Source organism: Amborella trichopoda, chromosome 3 (genome assembly GCF_054954075.1).
Source record: "Amborella trichopoda isolate Santa Cruz 75 chromosome 3, AtrichopodaSantaCruz75HAP2 v2.0, whole genome shotgun sequence".
Taxonomy (NCBI): domain Eukaryota; kingdom Viridiplantae; phylum Streptophyta; class Magnoliopsida; order Amborellales; family Amborellaceae; genus Amborella; species Amborella trichopoda.
Genome location: NC_142338.1, coordinates 4,100,706 through 4,117,242, shown reverse-complemented (window position 1 = coordinate 4,117,242; position 16,537 = coordinate 4,100,706). Strand labels below are relative to the sequence as shown.

Here is a 16,537-nt window from a genome sequence, read left to right as displayed (position 1 = left end):
TGAGATTCATATACGGTATCAATAATTCGATTGTTTATAGTCTAGGCTCTTTACAAACCGCACCCAAATAACAATTACCTTTATCCTCTTTCCACGAACAAAAATCCACTGTTGTGCCCAAGGGAGGAAGTAGATATTATCCTCCATAAAAGGAGGAATCTTTTAGCAATCATAATATATACCATTCATCTATTCGCCGAAATGCACCGAAATCTGAAGCCAAAATTTGATTTGCAGAAACTTTGAACTTAATTCGGGAAGGACTGAAAACTTTTCATTTTCAAAGGGACATTAATGACGTAAGCAAGATGGAGTTGAGGGTGGAGCTTGTCTATATATAGGTATGAAGTGAGGTTAGTAGAAAAGTGCAGCCAATAGATCCCAAACCTGAGTTCACAGGGTTGATCAAAGATGATGAACTCACAGGTCCAAGCCGGTTCACGCTCAGCCTTATTAGTGGTTCCGAATCCGATTTTGAGGCCGAGCCGTGACTCGTTGGTCCGGCTCAATCGGCCGGGATCATGGCCGGGAAACCGCCGGAAAGTGGGTATGGGCAAGGTCTTTGCGGTGATATGGGACCGTTCGGTGAGCAAGAAGACGGGGGACAACGTGATCACGGTGAAGGCGAAGGCGACGGTTAAGGTGACGGTGGGCGGGGAGTTGACGAACGTTGGGTTGGGCAGAGGGGTGGGTGATTTATTGGAGGTGTTGGGGAAATCGGTGAGGTTGGAGCTTGTCAGTGAAGAGTTGGATCCTCGTAAGTGGAAATCTCTCTCCCCCTCTACCACATTGTATTGTATGGAAACATGCTTTAGGAATTTTTTCTATTTTTGTCAGTGTGTGTGGAGAAAATATCAAAATTTACAGAGGTATTCTTCTGTTTTTGTCTATAAGTGGAGAAAATATCAAAATTTACAAAGAGTGAGTGAGAGGAGGATATCAAAACCTTATTGAAGGTCCTCTCTGAGTTTGTGCTTGTGTCTTAATGGTATTCATTTTTTTGTCTTTTTTGCATTCTTGTGTGCATGATTTGGAGATATCTTATTTTGATTTACCTCTCTCGCTTCTATCTCTTTTTATCTCTCGAGAGTTGTAAAAGAATCCTTCTGTTTTCAGAAACGGGGCTTGAGAAGCCGACGATGAAGGGGTATTTACACAGAAAAATAGGCCTCAATGGCTTGGACGTGGTGGAGTATGAGGGTGAGTTCAAGGTGAGCCCCAGTTTCGGGGCAGTGGGCGCGGTGTTGGTTCGGAATGAGCACCACAAAGAGATGTACTTCGAGAGCATAGTGCTCAATGGATTTGATCAAGGCCCTATCCAAATCACATGCAACTCATGGGTTCATGCTCGCAGTGATAATCCCGAGGATAGGGTTTTTTTTACTGACAAGGTAGGAGAGAGCTATATCTTTTATTTTTAGGTTTTATTTTTTGATAAATTTATGGTTTAAAAATATATCTTCTAACCCTTTAATCATTTTAAATTTATTTTTTAATCTAAATAAATATGAAGGAGACATGTTATTTTTAAATCCAATCTTTTTTCTCTCATTACTCATATACCTTAAATTTCTCTATTTTTCTCTCTTCCTATCTCTCTCATACTTTCTACTTCCGTATTTTTTTAAGCACATCTCTGTCTCCTCCGGGTGACCTCTAACCTTCATGAAGTCCTCTGTCTATCTAATAATTGAGGAGAGTGATTTTTAAAAAAGACATGTTTTTTATTTATTTATTTGACTTAAAAAATAAATTTAAATTAGCTTAAGAGTAAAAAATAAATAAAATCTACAATTTTTATGCAATACATCTTTTAAAATCTTGTAATATGAAACCTAAAAATAAAAGTGTAATAAGATATTTTTTCAATATTTTTTAGATCCATGTATATTTTCCAAAACAATCCTCTCTGGGGCAGAGTAATAGTGAAACCAAAGGGCATGTTTTTGGTGAGTCAGCCGAAATTATTATTGTACGGACCCCTTGTGCATCAAACGCGATGGACGTCAAAAAAATAGTGCGTCCCAAAAAGTTAAAAAGGGTGCTTGAAGAAGCAATTTGAAAAACAGTATTTAAAGTTTTTTTGAAAATAAAAAAGCAGCATCATGTTCATGTTAAGATTAGCAAATCATAAAATTTTAGACCAAAAGTCTAACTTTTAAATGATTTTAGAGGGTGACTGCACAACAATAGGTGACGTGGCCCACTCACCCAATACTTCTTCATAACAAAATCTAGGACTAATTTCAAGACCCCAAAATCTGGGGATAAAACCTCTTTTGTCATGGACTAACCTCAATAAAAAGATTTCAGATTTGCACTTTCTATACATCTAAAAAAAACTAATTTCTCAACAATGAAGAGCGACCCGTTCAATTTTTAGATGGTGAGATAAAAGTACTTAAAATGTCAATATTTGACTTTTTTTTTCTCTAAAAATGATAATTGATTGATTCTTAGGTGGTTGCCAAAATTTTAGATTAAACAAAGGACGCGATTAACATGCGGCCAGCCTGCATAATGTAGAAATATGAGCTTGGCCATAAATATATTTTTAAATATAATTTGATCTTAATTTTTAGAGACTATATAACATAGGGATCATGGATATGAAAATTAAATAAAATTTTAAAATTAAAAATAATAATTATATCAAAAAAACACTTGGACAGTTAGTTACAATAGTTTTTAGATGGACCACCTATTTACATCCATCTGTAAGATAAATGCTTTATACCTCTGGCCTGCTTATTACAAAAATAAAATGACATAGTTTTATTGAGTCAATTGACTTAATATTGTTGTGTGGTCCCTCGTGCATCGAACAACTATCTCTAAGATACGTAGAAAATGGGTGCATCTCAAAAGTAAAAATAGATGGTTGAAGTAATTATTTGAAAAATGCTCTTTATATTTTGGGAAATGTTTCTATGCTTCCTCTACATTATAGAAGTTCTATCCTCCCCTACCATCCAGCCGTCCAATTTTGTTCAAGAGAGCCACTCACCGTTTGATCTTAGATCCGATGTCTCACAATACGTGCCAGCTTCTCATTAGGATGCACCTATAAAAAATATTAAAAATAATTTTTTGATAAAATATAATGACCAAAAAAACCCCTTGAAGCTTTTCAGAAGTATTTTGGTCATTTTATTTTATTAAAAATATTTGTTTTATATTTTTTGCTAGTGCGAGTTTAATCGAGGAATGGACCTCCAAAATTTGGTGTCAAGATAGTTTATAGAATTTTTTTTTTAAAAAAATAAGTTACAATTGTTTTTAGATGGACCACCTATTTACATCCATCTGTAAGATAAATGCTTTATACCTCTGGCCTGCTTATTATAAAAATAAAATGACATAGTTTTATTGAGTCAATTGACTTAATATTGTTATGTGATCCCCTCGTGCATCGAGCAACTATCTCTAAGATACGTAGAAAATGGTGCATCTCAAAAGTTAAAATAGATGGTTGAAGTAATTATTTGAAAAATGCTCTTTATATTTTGGGAAATGTTTCTATGCTTCCTCCACATTATAGAAGTTCTATCCTCCCCTACCATCCAGCCGTCCAATTTTGTTCAAGAGAGCTACTCACCGTTTGATCTTAGATCTGATGTCTCACAATACGTGCCAGCTTCTCATTAGGATGCACCTATAAAAAATATTAAAAATAATTTTTTGATAAAATATAATGACCAAAAAAACCCCTTGAAGCTTTTCAGAAGTATTTTGGTCATTTTATTTTATTAAAAATATTTGTTTATATTTTTTGCTAGTGCGAGTTTAATCGAGGAATGGACCTCCAAAATTTGGTGTCAAGATAGTTTATAGAATTTTTTTTTAAAAAAAATAGTGTAGAGATGTGACATCGTGATTAATTTTTTTTTTTAAAAAAATACGGCAATCTTAGCTCGCCCTGCATTCAGAATGGACAGTTGGATAAGGGGCACGATAGAACTTCTATGCTGCAGGGGAAGAATAGAAAGCTTGCCTTTATATTTTTTGGAAAAAAAAGAAATTTCATATTCATAAGCATTGAGATTAGCAGATCCTAAAATTTTTTTGGACCAAAATTCCAAACTTTGAGATGATTTTAGAGGGCCTCACAACAATAGGTGAGGAGTAATTTCAAGACCCCAAAATCTGGGGATATAACCTCTTTAATCATAAACTAACCTGAATAAAAAGATTTCAAATTTGCACTCTCTATACATTTAAAAAAAGCTAATATCTTGAGAGACCCGTTCAAATTTTAGATGGTGAGATTGAAGTATTTAAAATGTCAAGATTTGATTTTTTTTTTTCTGAAAATAATAATTGATGGAATCTTAGTTGGTTGCCAAAATTTTAGATTAAATAATTTCCCAAGTAAGTCTTTTAACCTAGGGAGTTGGTAAAAAGTATGGTCCCAGAAATGTATTTTTTTATTTTGTAGGCCATCCGATTGATAAGAGGACAAAATTTAGGCATTAAGTCGTCCCACTGACCTTATGTTTTGGGCGGTCCCTCCTGCCCTAATTATTTATGTAGAGAGTGTTATCACTATCTGACAAATACAATTTAAAAAGGACAATAAGTTTTGAGAATCAAAGGTGAGAATCAAAGGCTGGTCTCAATATCAATCAATTGGATGATTTGTATTCAAGCGAGGCTCATCATCATTATCATCATCAGACTAATTTTGAAAATTTCAAGATGTGAATTTGGCCTTTCTTTATTTATTTTTCTTTTTTTTTGAGATTGATTCGGAGGAGTGATTGTGTGTTTGATTACTTGAGGTCACACGAGACACAAACGTTCCTCACATAGTTTTTCAGTTTGATGAAAATTTATATACATGTGATTGATAATATATTAATAGGGAAAAGTTTATATAAAGCTGCGGCTCTAAATAATCAAATCTGAGCCTACTTCAAAAAATTTATTAGAAGAAGTTGTTTTGATGGTCAAATGTCCTCAAAATGATAATCGCGACATCAAGATACATGGACATGAGAAAAAAATAGATTTCAAGTTTTGGAAATAATGTATTTTGTAATACATTTTTGGACCGTCAATTTTTAATATTTTGAAGTTTTCATAGATCTGTCGATCTATACTATTTTTGAAGCTGTGAACTTTATAAATAAAGATGAAAATATATTTTAAGACCATCACTAAGATTTTCAATCTTGAAACCACATTTCTCGATACTATTTGAAGATAGGCTCTAATTTGATTGTTTAGAGCCTAGGCTCGGTACAAACCCCACCCATATTAATATATTTCTGGTGGCCGTAGCCTTCTAAAAATATGCCTATTTCCTATTTTTTATATTATTTATTGGTTTTACCAATAAAAAAGTCAATTAGGCCTTTCTCAAAGAGATAACGTCTATTATTTAATGTAAGGACTGTTCATTTCCATTTTATAATAACAATATTGAGTTAAGAAGGGACAAGTGGGGAAAGAAAAAAAAAACAAACGAAACTATCATAAAGAAATCGACAATTGCTCTAATGTTAAGTGGATTATTTAACATAAAACATTGCTTTTATTGTCAACATCTCCAAAATAACGCGCTTTCCTTACTTTCTTTTGTGACGCCCCTTTTATGCAAAAGCCAACGACTTTTGCATGTACGAACCCATTTGTACTTATTTTCTCATGACCCTTAGGAAAAAGTTCATATTAAATTGCCTCCTCACATAGCGAAGGCCCACCGCAAAAACATATAAAAGAGCGTTGCTTCGAAACCTTCCACTTAATCATCTTGAACTTTGAAATGTATATAGATAAAACAAAAAATAAAACAATAAAATAAAATAAATAAATAAATAAATGAAAAAGAAATTTTAGTACTAAAATAATAGATCTATAACAAATTATTTAAACCTTTTATTTTCAAAATTTTCAAGTTTATGAACATATTATTTTTAAATTTTTAAATTTCATAATTAAAGTTAAATATGGATTTTCAAGCTACCATAAAGTTTTTAACACCAGAACTACATCTTTCCACAAAAGTTAAAAGCGCCCCTCACTTGTATAGTGCAGGGTGGGCACCTCACGCAAACCTTACCCGTATCTCTATACATGTCGTTTTTCACTGTACAAGCAACTGGCTAGACCATGAGGGTGACAAGTTTTATTGAGTTGTACATTGCGATCCACTTTCCACCGTTAAACATTGATGGGGCGGTGATACCGTCATTGAGTATGTTGAGGCCGTAAATGTTGTGCTTTTTTTTGTGTGGCCGGTAGGAGTGAGAATTGACCCATCTGTATCTGAATTCCGAAATTCGGATCTTATTTAGATCTGGTTACGGATTCTAAATTTAGATCTGAAATTCGGATCCGGATCCAAAGGTCATGTCCAAATTGAAATTTGGATCAGATCTAGGTGCAGGTGGATCCGATCTGGATCTGACCCAAATCCACTTCTGAATTCAAATCTAACCCAATTTTTTAAATAGCATATTTTTATTTTTTATATATAATTTTTTTTAAAATAGTATATATATATATATATATATATATATATATATATATATATATATATATATATATATATTAATCCGGATCTAGATCTAATGTATAATATTCAGATCCGAATATTTAGGACCAATTGGATACGGATCCGGATCTAGATCTAGATCCAATATATACTATTTGGATCCAAATCCAGATCCAGATCCAGATCCATTCAAACCCAGATCCAGACCCGATCCGACCTGTTCTCACCCGGACAAAAAATGCTCTCATTTTCAAAAAATTTACTCGTCGCTTTTTTGGTTCCTTTCTTTTTTGCTTAATTATGGTGTTTAACCTATTCAATAATTATACTCTTTCATGACCCATGGTTTTGATCTAGACTTGGCGGTGGCATGGACCCAGATCCGACCTGGGACCTGAGGGGTAGACCCAATCCGGGTTCGGGTATGGGTCCAAAAATTGAACCCGGTGGGTTGGATCTAGGTCCGGTAATATTTTTTGGGTCCCAATTTATGAAATATATTTAAATATAGTTAAATACATAGATCTTTTGATTTTTGCGGTCCAAGTCGGGTTTGTCGTGTCATCTGGTTTGTCGTGTCATGGCCCGTGTCTTATAGGACCGGGACTGGACCCAACCCATTGCCAACCCTATCTAGACCATGAATCTGTGACATACAAAATAACAAAGAAGGTAAAGATAAAAGAAAAATAGAAAACTCATAGAAGGGGTAATTTTGGGGTTCCTCAAACTAGGAGCCAATGTTCAATTGAATGACTCTAGGTGAGTACTCGACCGAGGCATGAGCCGAATACTCGCCCCGAGTATTGTTCAAGCCAAAAAATGTTAAAAAACTAAAAACATCCAAAAATTAAGAAATACATGTTTGAAGTAAAATTAAAACACATCTAGATGAGGTTAAAAAAATAGTAAAAACCAAAAATTTGAAAAAATCAATTTGTGACTTAAGTGTTTTCGAAATAATCCAAAAAGAAGTGAAAATATAAAAAGCAAGTAATCATAATCATTTGTCAAAATGATAGAAACATAAAAAAAAAAAAAAAAACAAAAACTTATTAAAAATTGATTTCTTATTTTTTTGAATTTTTGAATTTCTTTTAAGATCCCGGAGTTGAACACTCAACTCAAGGATACTCGAGCAGGCGAGAGCGGAACTCGCCCGATTAATCGATTCAAACTTGGCCAAGTAGTCGAACACGGGTGGGAACCTCTTCCCAATCCAACTTAGGCAGTTCCGAAAACAACAAAGCACCATCTCTCTTAATGTCCTTACCACTGACAACTGCAAACGTGTGTGGTTTTGCATGTGAAACAGTCATATTTGCCACCGGTGACCCCAGCAGGGTTGAAGAAGCTGAGAGAGAAAGAGCTCGAGACGCTGAGGGGGAATGGGCAGGGGGAGAGAAAGGATTTTGAGAGGATTTATGACTATGACAAATACAACGATCTTGGCAACCCTGATGATGCAGACACTGCAAGGCCTGTCCTTGGTGGCAAAGATCATCCATATCCTAGGCGTTGTAGGACAGGGCGCCCTATGACCCGCACAGGTATTTTACAAAATCTCCCCCAATTATGTTATAAATTTCAACCACTTAAATACTTTTGAAACTTTTCAAAAGTATTTCTGTTAATTTATTGTTTATGAATTATTTTTTTTAATATTTTTATGAGGTGCGTATTCATGAGAAGTATGGACGTCTAGAATTTCATGTGATTTGGATTTGTAGAAACAAAATTAAAATTATATTACGAAATGAGGTTGTGGCCGTCAGATGGACCCAGATTCAATCTAGATCATTGGGGTAACAACAATTTTTTTTCATAAATTTTTTAATAATAATTAAAGGAAAACACTACAAATGACTATAGGTGAAGTTCTACAGTACTTCACATACGGTTTTATCACCGTTCAAAGTTTATCACACTGTCACATATGTTGGATAGTGTTTGAATTTTTTTTTTTTACAAATCATAATGATATGAAATTTTGTAGCTGTGTGCGCTTTAGTGAGATGCACAAGAATAAAAAATATATATAAAAATTTGAACAATAAAAATTATGCAAAATACCCCTATAAAGTATCAAGGGTAATTTCATCATTTTATTTTATAACTATTATTTTTTAAATATTTTATTTTGGTGAGACTTGGTCATATGTACACACGTCCTAAATTTTAGGCAAATCTAATTAGTAAAATAATTATTAAAATTCAAATACTATTGGACAACTGTGATCGTGTGATGAACTTTGGACGGAGATGAGGTATAGGTGAAATACTATAGAACTTCACCTATATGTGTTTTGTAGATGCTTCCAAAATAAAATATTTGTTTTGATTTAAAATTTATCACTAAACTTATTTTCTTCTAATACTTCAATAGAAGCATCGTGCAATGCATGTGCCCTTAGTGCTGGCCATGGGCCTGGCTACTCGGTCCAACCAGGCCTTAGAAACACACATAGACAGAATTAAAATATCTATTTTTAGTTAAAATTTAAAAGTAACCTTATGTTTTTCCAAATATCTCAATAGGAGTATTGTGCAATACAAGTGCCACTAGGCTGGCAATCGGCAAAGCGACTTGGTCTGCCCTAGAAAACTAGGGCTTTGGCCTCCAAATGTGGAAATGAGGGCCAAGCCATGACAAGGCCTGCCCATATCGACTCGACCCATGTTTTATCCTTTTATTTTTTCCTTTCTTCCTTGGGTTTCTTGGAACCTGGCACCGGCCCTATGGGGACTAGGAGCGGGCCAGGCCTAGAGCAGGCCCAGCGCTTTTTTCAGCCCTAAGTTCAATTGTGAATGTAACATATAGCAATTTCATTGGTTCGGTGCATACATGGAATGGCAAGCAAAGCGAGATCAAATTCAACTAAAATCTGTACATCCATTTGATTTTTAAATTATCCAAAAATACAATGTGTATACCTCTGAATTCCCATTGAGAGCATATGTGCATGTGATAAATGTACGTTTTTTTTCCATGGAAAACCAAATGTCATGTATCATGACACCACGTACTTGTGGCCACCATGGTCATCAGGGCCGACGGTGATGGAGAGATTGGACCCATCGTCAAAGTCATTCCAAGTTCTCGTCCTATGGCATCATTAGGGCTGAGAACGGAATGGATCAAGTCCGGATCCATCGTGATTTGGTTCCAGATCCAATCAGATCTGGACCTGGTCAAATCCAAGATATTTGGATCTGGATCCAAAAAAAAAAGTGTATATCTGATTCGGATCTGGATCCAGATCCAATCAGGTCCAAAAAAATTATTATATATAGTATTTCATATCTATAAATAACATATTAACAAACAAATATTCTATTTCATATCGATAAAATAACATATAACAAACAAATATTATATGGCATATAGGTATATATAAAATACTATATAATATTTTAATAACCGGGTCAGATCCAAACCGGATCTTCATGTACTTGGATCAGATCTGAATTACTATTTGGATCTAGATTTGATATGTTAGATCCAATCCATAACCAGATCCGAATAGGATCCGAAATTCAGGTTTCATATCCAAAATAGGTAAATTCTCAGCCCTAGTCATCATTTATTGAGCGTAGAATGATGACTTCTATGACCACATGTTCTAACTGGTCATGATGATCACATATGCCTTCCCTTATAGCCTACTCACTTGTCCTTCTCTTTCTTTTAGTTGGTAAGTAAGGTTGCATTCAAGCCTCAACCTCAAGGACACAATCATGAACATCTTGAAGTTTAGAAAAGCTATGATATTCGAATTAGACATGCCGAATTTAGACGTACATGATGAAAACGCATACAGAACTGCGCATATATAAACATGTATTAGAATCTCTATACACATACATATATACATGCAGGCATTGCAGTCATACATACATACATAAATGACATTTCTTGCTAATGGCACTTGCAGATCCTCTGTCAGAAAGTCGACTCAAGATTTTAGTGGATTCACCTTATGTCCCGAGGGATGAAGCATTCTCGGAATTGAAACAGGCACAATTCGGATTGAAGACCTTGAAATCGGTCCTACACGCGCTCATCCCTGGTGTCGAGGCTTTTGTAGAAGACAAAAACATGGGCTTCGACTTCTTCACTGATATCGATCTCCTCTTCAAGCATGGAGTTAAATTCCATAAGACAGATGGGGAAGGTAGCGTACTGAACTCTTTGCTCCTTCCGAGGCTTGTGAAGAAGGCTGTGGATGGAGGAAGCGATGTCCTGCAATTCGAGATGCCATCCATTATGGATCGTAAGTCTATAGTCCATACCCATCTTGAGAAGAAGATTTTAAGCTTCTTCTCAAGATTTTTAAGTCTTTATAGTAGATTTTAAGCTTAGTGTCAATTTTGCTAGCTTTAGTTTTTAGGGGGTTTTATAAGGGATTTAGTATAAATATGGAGCATGTATACTGTACTGTACTTCTAATGAATCATGATGCGCTTACTCCCTCGAGCAAAAACACCCTCTTAAGAGGATTTTCTTGATTCCAACTTTTTAATCAGTAGTTTGAAATGTGATGTAGGAAAGATTATCCATATTTTCCCCAAAACAGCGGAAAAAAGATGAAAAAGGGGGGAAAATGATACATTATTTTTTCAACAAAATCACCCATTTTTGAAAAATAGTTGCTCCTTAATTTAGGTAAAAATTCGTCAGACTTCTCAAAAACAAATTTCGTGATTCATAGCAAGTCTGGTTCACCCATTCAAGCCATTTTAGAGTTGTGACCAACCATGTCTGATCCGGATTGCCAACTTTTTATTCATTTGCCTGTTTTAGATATTCCAGTAAATAGAAACCGTATTCTGGAAATGCAGTATAAGCTTAGCAAGTGAGCAAGCATAATTCTTCCCCTTTCTCATGGAATCTAGAACGTGTTTCATTTTTCTTGTGAAATTTAGCATAATTTAAGTTTTGTTGATAGAGGCTTTATAATTATAGGGGACAAGTTTTCTTGGATGCGAGATGAGGAATTTGCACGTCAAACGATTGCTGGCATCAACCCGTATTGCATTGAATTGGTTAAGGTGAGAACTCATATTTAAAATTTCTCATTTTAAATTGAAATTGTTGTCTAAATTACCAAAAAATACATAGTTTTTTTCTAAATTCTAAATTTTTGATATCATTTAATTTTATTCGGAATTATTGCATAACTTCTATAAAAAAAACATGGGTCAGTTGGCTATGGGGTAAAATAATAAAAAAAAAGGACAAAGGAAGGTTTTATCCAAATTCCAGGTTTTCAAAAACCCAATTTTTGGCAGCAGGGTTTCCTTGAGCTTATTTTGAAGTTTCACTTGAGTCCCAAAAAAGTGACAAACACAATGTTATCGAGTGCTATCTGGATCGGATAAGCTACCGAACTGTCAAATTATTTGGTCAAGTGGTCGAAACCAGTTAAACATTGTTTTTAATTGATTTTCAATCAAATTCAATTTTTGTTTTGGTTTAAGAAACCATTCTGCAATTTGGTCCGGCAGATTAGCCGGTTTGGTTCGGTCTTAATAACAACGGATAAACGTCCTTGGATATATGAAACTAGGTTGTATAAAAGCAAGTTTCAACCGGGCCCGTCTTTGTTTACTTTGTTGAATGCATTTTGCCTTTGCGTAAGGCTAGGCACCCATAGTTACATTGTTGGGGCACTTGTATGGAATATTTAGCTCTCTTAAGCATGCTAGAATAATATATCCGTTTCATATACACTCTTCTTCCTCCTGGGCTAGGAAAAGGGCTGGGACATGGTGGTAGCACCCCCACACCATACTCATTACATTATAATTTTTATTCCCACTAACACCACCCTACAAATATCTTTTTTTTTTTAAAAAAAAATAGAAATAATAATAAAAAAATAAAAATATCCTAGGTGTTTGAAGCCCATACAAAAGTTTGCAATTTTTTTTTTTTTTAAAGTGTTTCAAAAAGACCATATACTTTTGGTAAAATAAATCACAATCACCTATTAGATGCGAAATCCTCTTGGGGTTGCTCAAAGTAAATTTCTAGAACTTCGAAACACGTCCCAAGTTTTTGGATTTTATAACTGATGGCCAACATTGATTGTGACCTTCTTGTTACATATATAATTGGTCTTGTAGTATACATTCCCTTTAGACAATCATTCTTACAGTTAAATGTATGCTAAGTTTTGTGACTATGACAAAAAATGAAAAGAACAAGGGAATATTTCTAAGTACCAAAAAAATGCCCATATTTATTGACTATATTGGTTCAGGAATTTCCCTTTGTGAGCACATTGGATCCGAAGATCTACGGCCCAACTGAATCTGCAATAACGAAGGAAATCATTGAACGAGAAATCAAAGGAGTCATGACAGTTGAAGAGGTAAATAGTAGTATGTACTGCATATTCAATTAATAATATGAATTAATGCAAAATAGGATGCATATAACGGGCTTTTCCTAAGTAATATTTCGGAAATTAAAATCTGGGAAATGATTCATAAGATCATGCCCTACAAGATACTTATAGGAGCTCAATGTCTATGGTCGATCCCTTTCTATGTGACGTATCTGCCATCATACATCAAAAGGACCTTCGGATCATCTTCACTCTCAGTGGCAGGGATCTGATGGTGGAGATTGAGATCCTATATAAATCCTGTAGGAAACGGTCCTACAGGGTGATTTCGACCCCTAAATTGAAACTGTTCAATGTTGATGCTTGAGACTTTAAGGGTGTGGTTTAGTTAGCTTTCCATTCGAAGGATTATCTCTAAGTACATGCTTGCACGTGTCGGTTTCCAGGCGGTGGCGCAGAAGAAGCTGTTTGTTCTAGACTACCACGACATACTCATGCCTTACGTGAACAAGGTGCGGGCATTAGAGGGGACAACCCTCTATGCGTCCCGGACCGTCTTCTTCCTCACCCACTTAGGCACCCTACAACCGGTGGCCATTGAGCTTGTAAGGCCACGCTCTGAGACTGAGGATGCTTGGCGTAAGGTATTTACACAGGGAATTGATCACACGACCGCGTGGCTGTGGAAGTTGGCCAAGTGCCATGTTGCTGCACATGACTCTGGCATGCACCAGCTAGTTTCACACTGGTAGGCAATTACTTGAATTTCATGGATTCCGATCATATTTCTGGAGTTTATTTAGAAAGCATGTTGTGGTCCATACAACCATTAAAAAGCTACAGTTACCTAACTCCATCCAATCAATTGATAGACAGTGACGAAGAGCGGGTTCCATGAGAACACGATGGGGCCTACTGATAGGTCCCATTCTCTCAACATCACCACCTATCAATTGAATGTGTGGTGAAAACACTTAGAAGCACGATTTTCCTCATGAACTAGCAAGAGGCACATGGCATTGAATGTTTTTAAAATGTAAATTTTATTCCAAAAATTCCCTAAAATTGAAGATTATGGATTAATTTTCAGTATAAGTTAATAATTATAGAAATGGGATAAATATTTATTATAGGGAGAGCTATTATAGGGGGAGCTACTTTTACAATTGGATTTCTTGTTATATATTTTTAACTAAGCTACCAACGGAATGCTTATTATTGGATGAAATAGAGATTGAGTTGGATTAAAGAGTAGGTTAAACTCCTCCTCTGCAGAGCCCCAACTAACCTACCCTAAAGTCTCTGTTTCTACAGGGACCTAGGCCATCTGTCCCTACCCTTAATAAAGGCTTAATAAATGTAGAACATATAGTCACTTGTTTAATTCGCTTGTTAGTTTTATATTTGTTTACAATGTGACTTATCATTAATTTAAACCGGTAGGATTTTTATTTTACTGTGTCTTTGTGAACCTTGACTCTCAAACTTGTTAACAAACTCCTTGCTTTGAGTTATTTTTCAGAAGTTTACCATTTTAGTAAATAAACAAGTGGGTGTGTGTGGAGGTTCAGATGGGTCACGCTGAACTCCTCCCGGTTTGGTCCTTTTTAGATGCAGACTAGGACCTAAACCTGGTCTAATTCATGTCAGATGACCCCAGATCAGAGTTGTTGAGTCCAACAGGCAGGTCTAGATCCAAACCTATGTCTGGTACTCTGGTCATTTATCACCCTGACCTAAACTTCTATATGGAAACGATATATACATGTACTACTTGTGTGTGTTGAATGTGCATTCAAATTTTTTTTGTATGTTCAGAAAAGCCCTTTTTGCAGGGGTCAAAAAGACCAATTTGCCTTTTTCTGTTCTAAGTGGACCAAAATGCTCCTAATCTTTTGTAGGTTGAGGACACACTGTTGCACCGAGCCATACGTGATCGCGGCTAACCGTCAACTGAGTGCCATGCACCCAATATATAGGCTGCTGCAACCCCACTTCCGATACACAATGGAGATCAATGCCCTGGCTCGGCAGAGCCTGATCAACGCAGATGGGATCATTGAGTCGTGCTTCTCGCCAATGAAGTACTCCATCGAACTTAGCTCTTATGCTTATGATTTGACCTGGCGTTTCGACAAGGAGGCCTTGCCTGCAGATCTCATCAAAAGGTAACATGGATGGGGTAAAACAAGCAAACATTCGAAGTGGGAATAGGGGGTGTATTATCCTAATATGTTTTCCATTCGAGTGACTATCTATTAAACTTCACTGAGACTGGCTTTTCAGCCATCTATCCAACCTTTGTTAAATACTCACCAATGAGTTTTCGTAGGTGTTGTATTTCTACCTGTAAGTTAATTTAAAAAGAAATATTAAACATTGAACACAAGGTTGTGGCTTATCCACATTGCATAGTGGAGATCAATCAGCTGTCTGCTAAGGCTCATCTCCACCATCTATTTAAGGGAACGGACCGTGAATGTCTCCTTGTTTTATACCATACTTTCCCTCATAGAATTTGTGAATTATGGTCTCTATGTATGCCTTTCTAATGTAAGTTTGAGCAAAACAGTCATGTCGCTTTTATTTTTCTTATACAGGGGTTTGGCTGAGGAGGATCCGACTGCGGAGCATGGCGTAAAGCTTGTGATTGAGGACTACCCTTTTGCCAACGACGGCCTCCTTATATGGTCTGCGATAAAGCAATGGGTCACAGACTATGTCTCCTACTACTACTCTAACCCTGGCTCAGTGCAATCCGACACTGAGCTCCAGGCTTTTTGGGAAGAAGTGAGAACCAAGGGCCATGAAGACAAGAAAGATGAGCCCTGGTGGCCAGTATTGAAAACCAACGATGACCTCATTCAAGTTCTAAGCACCATAGTTTGGGTGGTTTCTGGCCACCATGCGGCCGTAAATTTCGGTCAGTATCCTTACGGGGGCTACTTCCCGAACCGCCCAACTATTACTAGGAACAATTTGCCAGTAGAGAATGAGAGTTGCGCTGAGTTCAAGAGATTCCTCGAGAAACCAGAAACAACATTGTTGTCAAGTTTTCCATCTCAACTCCAAGCAACAAAGGTGATGACTATACTAGATGTGTTATCCTCTCACTCTCCAGAGGAGGAGTATCTGGGAGGTCAGGTGGAGCCTGAATGGGCCTTAGTGCCAGAAATTAGGGCAGCTTTTGAGAAGTTTAGTGGTAGGATGAAGGAGATAGAGGGTATCATAGACCAGAGGAACACTGATCTTGAATTGAGGAACCGGACAGGTGCAGGCGTGGTGCCATATGAGCTCTTGAAGCCCTTCTCTGAGCCTGGAGTCACTGGAAAGGGTGTTCCAACTAGCATTTCCATATAGAGATTGAGCTTTTCGTCATTGAGGTTCAGTTTCTTTCGGTTCGAACCTTTTTAGCCTAGTGATATATGGTACTCGAAAGGGAGAAGGAATAAGGAAGAGGAAAATAAATAATAAGAAAATCTAACCAAGGGCTATAATCCTTTTCAACTGTACTCTCTATGGTTGGTGTCTGTTTGCAGTTTGTACTTAAGAGTTTCTAGCTAATGAATATGCACTTTACTTGTTACATTGAATCTCTTTTTCTATTGATTTGGGAATAGAGCTTGAGGGATATTGAATTTAAAGAAAGAGAAATGGGCGGGTTAGCTATACCAATTTTTGATCA

The 16,537-nt window shown here is 36.1% G+C and overlaps 1 protein-coding gene across 1 annotated transcript; it reads left to right on the top strand.

Annotated features, from left to right (window-relative positions):
• Positions 1-367: 367 nt before the first annotated feature.
• LOC18439847 (linoleate 13S-lipoxygenase 2-1, chloroplastic) lies at positions 368-16,438 on the top strand. The gene is made up of 9 exons (XM_006850004.4): positions 368-757; positions 1,117-1,391; positions 7,815-8,049; positions 10,435-10,773; positions 11,466-11,551; positions 12,766-12,876; positions 13,299-13,600; positions 14,754-15,020; positions 15,453-16,438. Exons 1-9 carry the CDS (start codon positions 412-414, stop codon positions 16,210-16,212), a joined length of 2,721 nt encoding a protein of 906 aa, XP_006850067.2. The 5' UTR covers positions 368-411; the 3' UTR covers positions 16,213-16,438.
• The last annotated feature ends 99 nt before the right edge of the window (positions 16,439-16,537 follow it).